This window comes from Dermatophagoides farinae, chromosome 6 (assembly GCF_024713945.1).
Source record: "Dermatophagoides farinae isolate YC_2012a chromosome 6, ASM2471394v1, whole genome shotgun sequence".
Classification (NCBI taxonomy): domain Eukaryota; kingdom Metazoa; phylum Arthropoda; class Arachnida; order Sarcoptiformes; family Pyroglyphidae; genus Dermatophagoides; species Dermatophagoides farinae.
In genome coordinates this window covers 4,804,783-4,816,737 of record NC_134682.1, presented here as the reverse complement: position 1 = coordinate 4,816,737, position 11,955 = coordinate 4,804,783, and the positions used below count along the sequence as shown (strand labels likewise).

The following is an 11,955-nucleotide window of genomic DNA, read 5'->3' as shown; positions in this document are numbered from 1 at the left end:
TATACACATTTAACGATTAATTGAATCAAATCTACACTATCAAAACAACATATTCCCTTGCAGATATAAATTTCTTTCTTCAAATTAATCAAAACATCAGCATTGGCATTGAAAGTAAAAAAATTCACATCGATATTATCATCACATTTCTCAAATGATGATAAAAAGAAAGGCTGATGTGTGATTATTATTCTGGTTAGTGTTTGCTAAACATATCTCTTGATTGCTGAATATTCATTTTTTTTCGTTTTTGCTCTAGTTTTAATTTTGATTCAAAACCTGCAAAAAATACACCGTTCATTTTTTTCTGATGAAAAATCATAATGTCGTCAACAGAAGAAATTGAAATTGAAAATTTTGATGATGATCATTCACAATCCATGAAAAATGTATCGATTTTATGGCGAAATCTTCGTTTTGAAGTGAATAATAGCCGTTACAATTGTTGGTTTAATAAACCTAAAATTATTCTACAAAGATTGAATGGTCATTTATATAGAAAAAGTTTAAACGGATTTCTTGGTCCCAGTGGTTCCGGTAAAACAACCTTATTAAATTGTCTGAATGGAACATTACAATCTGGCGTTTCAGCTGATTCCGAAATTTATATCCGTCGAAATGACAAGATACCGGTAATTCGTATAATTGAACAACATATCCAAGAAACAATCATTGGTAAAATGACAATCCGTCAGATACTTGAATATGCATTTCGATTTAAAAATAATCGTGATGACAATCGAATAATGGATGAACACATTGGCCAGGTATTGAAGGAATTGATACTAGACGAAACTATTCTGAATAAACAATTTGAACATTGTTCTGGTGGTGAACAAAGACGTGTTGCAATCGCACAGGAACTAATGTCCTTACAACAGCCAGATTTCTTATTTCTGGATGAACCAACCACCGGTTTAGATAGTAATTCAGCATTATTGGTTATGCAATGTTTACGACGATTAGTGGATCATAATGATCATTTAACGATTTTGGTTTCAATTCATGTACCAAGTTCAGATATCTTGAATCTTTTCGATAAGCTTTATATACTAGCAAAAGGCGGTGTTTGCATATATTTTGATGACGCCAAAAATTTACTAGGAAAATTGCAACAAACAACCCAACAAGAATTGGAGGCGGATAAACCAACGATTGAAGAATATTCGAAAATAGCCTGTAAAGGTATGTAAGAAATTACATATAGAACAATTAATAACTTTTAAATTTGATTTAGGAATCGGTGATGAATTGGTTAGAAGGTTCGCCAATTCATGTTTACAGGAACAAATAGCGACGATAAACTCCACAACAAAAATCATCAATCAACAAGAATTTTATTCGATTGATCAAATTATTTCAAAAAATCAAAAAAAATTTTCATTGTATGATCTATGGTTACAATTTAATCGTTTACTACTCATCGTATTCGTAGTGGAACGTACAAAATTATTTCTATTACTCATATCATTGGCATTGTTTATTACGGTTTTATCAACAATGTATGATCCATTAATGGTTACACCAAACACATGTTATTCATTCGACAATAATGATGATGGCACTGATATTGGTAATATAACTTGTATGCAAAAACATTCAAATGAGAATTATATATTCCAATATCGTATATTTCTAACAAATATCATTTGGATATCGGGTGCTACTACAATATCAATCAGTGCAATATCATTTATACAGATGATGAAAATTTTCATTAATGAACATCGAAATAGTAAGTTTAATTGTATTTTTGCCTGTGATTTAATTTAATTTTACATTTTAACAATAAATAGAATGGTATAGTTTGGTTGCCTTTTATCTATCATTCAATCTTGTACGATTGTTTGAATTTACATTGGTAGCCATTTTCCTTACAATATTCAATTATTTCACTGTAAATCATTTATATATTGATCAATATCGCATTGACTGGCAACGATTTAGTTATTATGTTTATTTTACATGGTTAATCATCATATATAATCAAAGTTGTGGTTTTCTACTTGGCATCATATTCACCCGTTATTTGGAAATTGCCGTTATATTAGGATTGATTGTTTCACAAACATTTCATATATTTATTGGTATGATTTTCAAATCTGAACAATTGAATGATCCTATATGGCAAACAATGATAAAAATTGTTAAAAATCGTTATATTTTTAATGGTTTTTTATATTCATTTTATTCATTTCATCGTTGTGATCCTGAAACGGAACGTTCATATATATTAGTCGATAACGATATTGATCAAGATCAAATATTCAGTGAATCTGCTGGAGTTTTCTTGAATATTCTTATTATACGATTGATTACTGCTTTGATACTTTGGTGGAAATTTTCTTTCTATTATAAACGTGGCAAAAAACAATTGCCTCAGACCACGACAAACGATGAATTATTGCCAATCGATTATGATGAAAATGCCAAAATGGAAAATATTGATTTAACACAAATAAATCGTACAAAAATTGGTAAAGAAATTGAATTTGAAAATTTTACACGCAATAAAATTATGATTGCATGGCGTTCAATCAATCTGTTTGCATCCTCATCAATATATGAAATACGTTCAGCCAATAATATTGATCAAGGATCGAAATTAATCCTGAAAAATTTAAATGGTCACTTTCGTTTCGGTTCATTGAATGCATTGATGGGTCCATCGGGTGCTGGCAAGACATCATTATTGAAAGTTTTAAATGGACAAATGAAAACGCGATTGAGTGAAGAAAGTGAATTTTATCTCACAAAATATTGTCCAACACGTGTATGTTATTTGACGCAAGAAGTTTCTGGACATCTGATGCCTGGTTTAACAGCGCTACAAAGTCTTATATATGCATCAAGATTGAAAAATTCATCCGAAGAATCCAATTTAAATCATGAAAGTATTGCAAGAAATATGTTGAATGAATTAGGCATCGCAGATATAGCTGATACTTATGTACAAAAATGTTCAGGTGGTGAACGTAAACGACTGGCATTGGGTTTAGAATTAACTAGCCAAAGAATGCCAAATTTGATTTGCATCGATGAACCAACCAGTGGATTGGATAGTAATTCAGCTGAAGTTGTTGTAGCTTATTTGGCTAAACTTGCACGTGCACATAATCTGACCATCATTGCTAGTATTCATCAACCAAACATTCAAGTGTTGATGATGTTTGATCAACTTTATGTGCTCGCTAAAGGTGGTGTGTGTGTTTATTCGGGTCCACCGTCAAATATACGACAATTTCTCATGCAAATTCCCGATATCAATGAAACGAGAATCATGGAAGAAAACAACTTATTTCCCATCGAACAACTTATACGATATTCTTGTTTGAATTACACAGATCCGATAGTTGAAAAACTAGCTCAACATGCAACAGCGATGGAAATTACAAATCAACAAAACAAAATGGAATCAATGCAAGATACACAAAAAGTTATCGATGGTATTCCAACGAATCGTATCCGATTTTCATTAAGATCATGTTGGATATTGTTATTACGATATATGGCCTATATTCGTGGACATAAATGGATATCGTTTACGGCATTTATAATTCTTATTATTATACAAGGTCCATCGTTAGTAATGAAAATCAACACAAATATTGCACTGACAAGTGGTTGTGTGAATTGGGAAGAATCCTATAATAATACTTGCAATCGAACCGAAGTAGAACGCCAGAAAGATGATGATTTGGAACAAAATTTCATGTACATTATTTCAGCAAATACTTTTTTTGTTTCATTGATATTTCTACAATGTACAATATTATTATTATCTGAATTACGATATTTTTCAAATGAACATCGAAATGGTTAGTAGTAAATTAGTAGTTATTATAACTAAATTTCAATTAATAATTAATTTATTCATTCATTCACACAGGTTGGTACAGTAGTGGTACATTCTATCTAACCAGGATGGTTATTGAATGGATACCATTATTAATAACGACCATTGGTTTTGTCTACACGATCAATATCTATGAAATCGTACGGCCAGGGATTTTTTATTGGTACACGTTGTTATTCATTTTGGCCGTGATTCCAATGCAAAGTATTGGTTATTTACTGGTAATTGTTGCTGCAAATAGTTTTGCCGTCATTATCGTTACAATGTCTGTCATTTCAATAATATGGTTTCTTCTATCCGATGGAAATGCACCCATTGATGATTTACATTACAGTTATCAAATCTTATCCAATTTTGTTCCATTACGTTTTCTAAATCGTGGTACATTAATCTTGCAATATGGTTTTGATCGTTGTCGTTCGAAAGAAATTCAAGCAATTCTTTATCGTTATCATATTGTAGATGATGATCTGAATCATTCAATATTGATGTTAATTATGAATGTCCTGTTATTTCAAACATTGGCATTATTGGCATTGATTGTGAAAGTAAATCCATTTCAATCACGGCGAAATCGTGCTGAAAAAATTTTGAATCATCATCAAACATTACGACCATTAAATGTAATCATACCTGGTCTTGGTTGCCATCATGAATTTACAATCAAACAATTTGCCATATAAAAATGATAATTATCCATTTTGTACTAAATAAAAAAAAAGAGACGAATGAGATGATGATTGATTGTGTTTTTTATTATCTGATTTGTTTTGTTTAATGTTATGTAATAGAAACGATCGAAAGATGGCGTTACTAGTGTTAAAAAAAATTAAATTTATTTTTAGTCCTGATGATGATTTCGTTCGTTTTTTTTTGTTTAATTTGTCGAGATCCAAAATTGTTGCAGGTGTTTATTCTCTATATAAAGATGTTCAATAATAATAATAATAATAATGGTAATGGTAATGATAAAATCAAGAAAAACATCGGTCATCAAAATCCAAATCACTTTTGATCATCATCATCAGTGAAAAAAAATCAAGTCAATAACAATGGTGATGATGATCATGCATTGTGTTTTTTTGTTTTTTTTTGTTTTGTTTGAAAATGAACAATTTTAACACCATTAAAAAAAACAAAACAACCAAGGTCATCGAAATTCGAATCTTTATGATTATACAACATGATTCACCATCATTAACAAAAAAAAAAAAAAAAATGGATTCAATGAATATCAACACGGACGTTGTGTTGTCGAAATTGTTGTTGTTGTTCCATCCATCCATTCTATCCTGTCATCGTCCTATTCAATGACATGACATTTTTTTTTAATCCATTTCATTTCATTTCATTTTTTTGACGAAAAAAAAATTTGTCCAAAAATAAAAAAATTTCTACACACGTAAATATTCGTCATCATCGTCGTCAAAAATTTTTTCCACTCATCTTAATGACCATTCGTAAATTGGAAACCATTTTTTTTGTCTATCGTAATGAAAAAGTGAAAATTAAAACTCAAAATCGACCAAATGTAAACAGTGAAAAAAAAGAGACAGAATGAGATTGAAAAAAGTGATTATAATCTTGAAATGGAGATAAAAATGATAATTAAATGGCCGAAAATAAATTGATCAATTTAGTCATACACACACATGCACACACATTCCATGGCATGGCATGGAATGAAACCATGTACCTGTTGTTATTATCGTTGTTGTTGTCGTCGTTTTGAATCGATTCTCAAACAAATTTTGAAACAAAATTTTTCATTTTGGCTTTAGGAAGTGGATATCTTATGTGTCGCACATTTAATGTCGCATTTATGAATGACAAATAATAATAATAATAAAAAATCAAATGTCCCCGTTGCTTCGTTATCTCAAACAAATTCAATGAAGGGATTTTTCCATACATGCATACACACATACACACACAAAATTATTTTGTTTTGCACGATTTTTCCCCCCTAGAAAATATATAAGCTCTTTGTGCGAAATAATATATAAATGGATCGTTTGTGTTTGTATATCTCAACCGTTTGTAAATTTTATCCCCTAAAGGTGTTTGTCACTGTTGTGTATGCATTCAAAAAAAAAAAAAAAAATGGCTGATAGCGATAATGATAATGATTGTGCAGCAGCAATTGATGTTTCATGATAATCTATGAAAACATTTAATGAAGAAAACGACGATCATCTATCGATCGATATTGAATGAAAATGAAATGAAAACGAATGTTATTTACTATTACTACAAACAAACACACACACAAAAATTTTTTTTTATTCATTTCATGATCAGTGAAAAGCAAAAAAAAAACGCCAGTTACATAATCATCATGGAAATCAATTTTTTTTCTTCTTACTACTAATTTTGTCATTTGTGTCATTTCATTACATTACATATACATTCATAATCCAAGAATAAGCTCAATTTTCTTTCTGTTCTCGTGCATGAGAATCCACAAATCAATCGATCCAATATCCAATAAATAATGATTATAATCGATCAAAAATCGATTGATTATCCCATTATTAAATTGTTGGCTAATTGAAGAGAATTATGGCCACAACAAGAAAAAAAAAATTCAATTTTAGACATTTATTTTTTTTTTCATCAAATTTCTCTCAATCATTTGATCGGGCACGCTTTTCATTTTTCTCTCACATTGCCGCATACACACAGTATTTTTTTTCAATCTGAAATTTGAAATCTGAAAATAAATAAATCGGTCAACAAAAAAAATTGTTTTTTTTCTACTTCACACAGACCGGTCAATTTATCTATCCATCTAGTTACATAATAATGATGAAAGACTTTTAGCTGCTGCTTTTTTTCAAATCATCATAAAATATTTAAATTTTATTCTTTCGTAGATCAAATTTTTTTTTCATTGGTTTTCCGATCAATCGATTGATTTAGTAGTTATTTGAAATTAATGTATAATTTTTTCATTCATTCATCTATTTCAAGATCTTTTTCTCTCCATTGGCTGGGTGGTGTGTGTGTGTGTGTGTGTATGTGCAAGAGCGTTGAGTCCTTGATCCACACTGCTATTAGGGCACCTAAACATCCACACATTCCACACTTGGCTTGATCAATTCAACAATCATCGATGAATAGAAAATGGATTGCCAATTGAACCGAATTTTCAACAAAATTGCCCCCTTGTGATTATGTGAATCGATAGAAGAAAAAAAAATTGATTTTTGATTTTTCAACAACAAAATGGCCATGAAGATTTTTTTTTTTGTTTGTCCAAATCCAATTTGTAACGTGTTTTTCCATCTTTATCTCTAACTATGTTCCCAAGGAGCAAATTTTTTTTTTTTTGCTTTTCAAGGATACACACTGGATTAATGTTTTTATTTTGTTGTGCGTGTGGATGAAAATAAAAACATATCAAGTTTAGCATCATCATCATCATCATTATTGGATCATCATCATCCGACGATGAAATGAAATGAAAAAATAAAAATAAAAATAAATGGAACAAACACGTGAATAATTTTTACACACACATGGATGACATTATAAGTCTTCTTTGAAATTAAAGAAGAAGAAACGAACAAAAATAAACGACAATGAAAAGAAGAAGATGATGAATAAGAAAACTATCACTTTTCGTGAATTAAAGATAATGATGATGATGATGATGATGATGATCAATGACCACCATAACAACGAAGAAAAAAAAAATGATGGAAAGAAGTAATTACAAATCACGAAAAATAATTGCATAACCCGAACCGAAAAGAAAAAACAAAATTTTTGATATTCAACATTCAATTTTTCGGTATTAATATTTTTTGTTCGTTGTTTCGAAAATATTAATCTGATTGATTGATTGATTGATTTTTTTTTTTGGATCGCAGATCGGATCTGTTTTATTTGTTTTTGGTGTTGGCCAACGTGTAGGTGGTAATGGATTTTTCTTTATGTCTCTGTTTTTTGTCAAAAACAGAGAATGAAGCAAAAAGAAAAAACTTGAAAATTTTTTCCATAACTTATCAATTGACAAATTATTCAACAGAAAGAAGAAGAAAAAAATAGATCTACGACTTAAAAAAAAAATTTTTTTTTTCATGATTGTTGATGATAATGATGATAATGGTTGGTCAATCTGTTCCATTTTTTTTTCATCATCATCATCGTTTCATTTGTTTTGTCCACGCATCCATCCATTCATTTAATCCAGATATATTTATGTAATAATGTCCGTTTTATTTTCTAAATTTTTTTCCATCATTGTACAATACATCTATGTGTGTGTGTGTGTGTGTGTGGTGGAAATGTTCCAAGCACAAATACACAATACGTGCAACACGTGTGCAACACAAATGGGCAGTCACACAGTCCACACAAACACACACACACCAAAAGCAAAAAGCAAAAGTGAATGGGGCCTAACTTTGAGCTAAACATAGCAGGATTACAAATTACGAATCGTTATTTTTGTTATTAATTTCAATTATTATCAGAAAACAACAACAGCGACAGTATTATTTATTATTATTATTATTTTGTTCACTTTTTCGGCTATAAAAATGAGCAGTTTGTTCCATCATTTGTATCAAACGCACATTCATCCATCCATCAAACATACAGCAAACAATTTGCATCCAGTTTTTCTTTGAAAAAACAAGCAAACCAACAAACAAAAAAATGTTCAAAGTATGATTTTTTTTTGTTTGTTTTGTTTTTCGTGTCATTTTTTCCGAATTTTGTCATCCGGATTTGACCGTCTGAATCGTGTATTCAATCAATCAATTATATTGATTTTTTTCTTTCTATTGTTTTTTTTTCATCTTTTACCCTCCACACACACACACACACCTCCATCAATCGTGAATCCATTCATTAGCTTTTGGTTATTGCTGCTTTGGCTACTTTGGCCCATTCTTATGGTTATGGTGGAATGGGTGGTGGCTATGGTGGTGGTGGCGGCTACGGGGCCATTCCATTAGCTGTACGATCTTATCACAATATCCGTTCATATGATGTTCCATCATATGGTTACAGCAAACCAGTCTATGTTGATGGTATGAATTTTTTCTACGACATTCATTTTCATGAAACATAAAATCTGAATTTAAATTGAATTTTGATTTTTAACTCAAAAAAATTAGTTGATGCCAATGCCGTACCAATCTACATGAATTTCCGATCCAAATCATCGTACTTGCATGTGAACCAACAACATGAAGGTCAAAAAGGCAGCTACCAAGAATCATATTCACAAGGTATGTGGTATTGTTGATAATTTCCGATTATCGGTAATTCAATTTTCCACTTTTTCAGATGAACCACATGTCTTGAAACACACAGTGAAAAAACCAGTTTACCAAGAAGTCAATGAAATCATTACACCATATCGACGAATTACACAGGAAATTAAACCAGTACAAGAAGAAATTGAAACTTTGGTTGCACGAAAATCATATGGTGGTGGAGGCGGATATGGCGGCGGTATGGGTGGTGGTTATGGTGGCGGTATGGGCGGTGGTTACGGTGGTGGCTATTAGATATTAATTGTAGTTGACCATTCAAAGTGGTAGCTGTAGTTTTTTTTTTTTTGAAAAAAAAATCCGAAACCAAAAAAACAAAAAACGTGATTTGGATGTCTTTGTGAATCAATTATTTATCTCAACAATTTCTGGTGGGCCAAGAATTTTTTCCAGCCCCCTTATCATTATTTATTTTACCCCCTTTTTTTCTATTTATTTTATGTAATTGATTTTTCTTTTTCACACTCACTGTTCAATACAAGTGTCTGTGTGTATGTTTTCTCCAATTTAATAAAAAATAATTGATTATTATCAAATTTGAAATTTGAATGTCGAAATAGTCATTATCGTTTCCTATCAAGTGTTTGAAGATTGTGAAAATCTACACTTGTGTGTGTGTGTGTGTGTTATGCAAACAAAACAAAAAAAATGTGAGAAAAAAAGAAACATTTTTCATGGTCATCATCATACAAGATATTATGACCAACGGAATGATAAACATTTACATCGTTCACATTATGGTGATAAGATAAAATCTTGCTGATACGATTTCATTTCGTTTTAATTATAGTCATGTTTGAAAGGACACGAAAAAAATAAAAATTTGTTTCATCTTGAATCTGTGAAGAAAAAAAACGAAATGTTTTAAAAATAAAAAATAAAATTTTTTTCTCTGTCATTGAAGTTAAATTTAGAAAATTCGGAAGTTTTTTTTCCTCCAAATTTATTACATAAATTAAGATGATGATCATTATGAATTTCTTGATAATTGATACGCAATTGATTTCAATTTGGATCGATCAGGTGTTTTTTTTTTAGGTGGGTGTATCCACTATGTTATTGTGTGTGTGTGTGGGTGTATTTTTTTTTTAATCACCTTGTTGTTGTTGCTGTTGCTGTTGATTTTCATCATCATCAGTTTTAAAAGTTTCTCTTTTTTTGCGACGAAAAAAAAGTGTTCTTGAAACAAGAAAAAAAATTTTTTTTTTAAATAATTTGACTCTTAGCAAAAGAAACACAGATGAGCACGATTTTCAAAAAAAAAAAAAAAAAAAAAAAAACACACACACAGTTGGTCACACAGACTTGATTGATCTAGATATATTTTTATGAAATATGTCCGTTTTCATTATCTGATCATTTAACACATAATGTACATGTGTGTTATAATCAAAGCAAAGAAATTAAAAAAAAAATCAAGTACGTGCAACACGTGTTTGTGTGTGTGTGTGTGTGTGTGTGTGTGAATAAATAGAGACAGAAACAAATTACAAATTAAGAATCGTTAATTATCGTTTCGTTTTTGTTTTTTTTATTTATTTATAAAATTTTGAAAATTACGTAAAACACACATAAACAACGTTAAGATTTTGACTATAAAAATGATCAGTTCGTTCGATCATTTTATATCATCATCAAAAATCAACAAATTTCAATCATCATCAACACTTTTTTTTTCATTTTAATAACAAACAAAAATGTTCAAAGTATGATTTTTTTTTCGTTTGAATGATCCATTTGTCTCGAGTTTCTTTGATCCATAACCATCCGATAACCTGAACGCATCTGAAAATCATATCATTCGTTTCATTAATTTTTCTTTTCATTTCAATTTTTAAATAGCTTTTGGTTTTGGCTACTTTGACCACTTTGGTCTGTGCTTATGGTGGTGGAGGTTATGGTGGTGGTGGTGGTGGTGGCGGCTATGGTGGTGGTGGCGGCTACGGATCCATTCCATTAGCTGTACGATCTTATCACAATATCCGTTCATATGATGTTCCATCATCTGGTTACAGCAAACCAGTCTATGTTGATGGTATGATTATTTTCGAATTTTTTCTCTTTGATTTGTTTAAAATTAATTTTCTTAATCAATTTCCAATTCGATAGTCAATGCCAATGCTGCTCCAGTTTATATGAATTTCCGATCCAAATCATCGTATTTGCATGTAAACCAACAACATGAAGGTCAAAAAGGCAGCCATCAAGAATCATATTCACAAGGTATGTGGTATTGTTGATAATTTCCGCTTATCGGTAATTTAATTTTCCACTTGTTTAGATGAACCACATGTTTTGAAACATACAGTGAAAAAACCAGTTTACCAAGAAGTCAATGAAATCATTACACCACGTCGACGAATTACTCAGGAAATTAAACCCGTGCAAGAAGAAATTGAAACTTTGGTTTCACGACAATCATATGGTGGTGGTCAAGGAGGCGGTTATGGTGGCGGTATGGGCGGTGGTTATGGTGGTGGTCAAGGAGGTGGTTATGGTGGCGGTATGGGCGGTGGATATGGTGGTGGTGGCTATTAGATAATAATTGTAGTAAACCATTCAAAATGGTAGCTGTAGTTTTTTTTTTGAAAAAAAAATCCGAAACGATGGTGGATATGGCTACAATAACCTGTGAAGAACCAAGAAAAAAATCGATTGAAATGCCAAATCCATTTTCTCTCTCTCTCTCTCTCTCTCAACCATATCTCTTTCAATCCCACAGATAATTATTTATTTATTTATTTATTTAAATACGAAAAAAGAAATGACAAGAAGAATAATAAAATTATATAGTAGATAACAAGAAAAATT

At 30.6% G+C, this 11,955-nt stretch overlaps 3 protein-coding genes across 4 annotated transcripts; all 3 read left to right on the top strand.

Moving 5' to 3' along the window:
• Position 1: 1 nt before the first annotated feature.
• On the top strand, positions 2 to 4,707 carry LOC124494112 (uncharacterized). Of its 2 annotated transcripts, XM_075732158.1 has the most exons (5): positions 2 to 195; positions 260 to 1,185; positions 1,238 to 1,735; positions 1,797 to 3,818; positions 3,890 to 4,707. In XM_075732158.1, exons 2-5 carry the CDS (start codon positions 324 to 326, stop codon positions 4,537 to 4,539), a joined length of 4,032 nt encoding a protein of 1,343 aa, XP_075588273.1. In that variant the 5' UTR covers positions 2 to 195; positions 260 to 323; the 3' UTR covers positions 4,540 to 4,707. The 2 variants fall into 2 exon arrangements, with proteins under 2 accessions (XP_075588273.1, XP_046913220.2); XM_047057264.2 differs by having other exon boundaries at positions 183 to 1,185.
• Positions 4,708 to 8,427: 3,720 nt separating this feature from the next.
• LOC124494317 (uncharacterized) lies at positions 8,428 to 9,687 on the top strand. Its single transcript, XM_047057485.2, has 4 exons — positions 8,428 to 8,530; positions 8,721 to 8,898; positions 8,986 to 9,099; positions 9,158 to 9,687. Exons 1-4 carry the CDS (start codon positions 8,522 to 8,524, stop codon positions 9,379 to 9,381), a joined length of 525 nt encoding a protein of 174 aa, XP_046913441.1. The 5' UTR covers positions 8,428 to 8,521; the 3' UTR covers positions 9,382 to 9,687.
• A 665-nt stretch (positions 9,688 to 10,352) lies between these two features.
• On the top strand, positions 10,353 to 11,953 carry LOC124493779 (uncharacterized). Its single transcript, XM_075732157.1, has 5 exons — positions 10,353 to 10,563; positions 10,731 to 10,850; positions 10,987 to 11,179; positions 11,254 to 11,367; positions 11,426 to 11,953. The coding sequence occupies exons 2-5, from the start codon at positions 10,842 to 10,844 to the stop codon at positions 11,680 to 11,682; spliced, it is 573 nt and encodes a 190-aa protein (XP_075588272.1). The 5' UTR covers positions 10,353 to 10,563; positions 10,731 to 10,841; the 3' UTR covers positions 11,683 to 11,953.
• Positions 11,954 to 11,955: the final 2 nt, after the last annotated feature.

Excerpts from the sequence above, each read along its gene's own strand:
- LOC124494112 (XM_075732158.1), top strand. The coding sequence starts at position 324 with ATGTCGTCAACAGAAGAAATTGAAATTGAAAATTTTGATGATGATCAT. Across the intron at positions 1,186-1,237 it reads TTCGAAAATAGCCTGTAAAG|GAATCGGTGATGAATTGGTT; the intron begins GTATGTAAGAAA and ends AATTTGATTTAG. Across the intron at positions 1,736-1,796 it reads CATTAATGAACATCGAAATA|AATGGTATAGTTTGGTTGCC; the intron begins GTAAGTTTAATT and ends AACAATAAATAG.
- LOC124494317 (XM_047057485.2), top strand. Across the intron at positions 8,899-8,985 it reads CAAACCAGTCTATGTTGATG|TTGATGCCAATGCCGTACCA; the intron begins GTATGAATTTTT and ends CAAAAAAATTAG. Across the intron at positions 9,100-9,157 it reads CCAAGAATCATATTCACAAG|ATGAACCACATGTCTTGAAA; the intron begins GTATGTGGTATT and ends CCACTTTTTCAG.
- LOC124493779 (XM_075732157.1), top strand. Across the intron at positions 11,180-11,253 it reads CAAACCAGTCTATGTTGATG|TCAATGCCAATGCTGCTCCA; the intron begins GTATGATTATTT and ends CCAATTCGATAG. Across the intron at positions 11,368-11,425 it reads TCAAGAATCATATTCACAAG|ATGAACCACATGTTTTGAAA; the intron begins GTATGTGGTATT and ends CCACTTGTTTAG.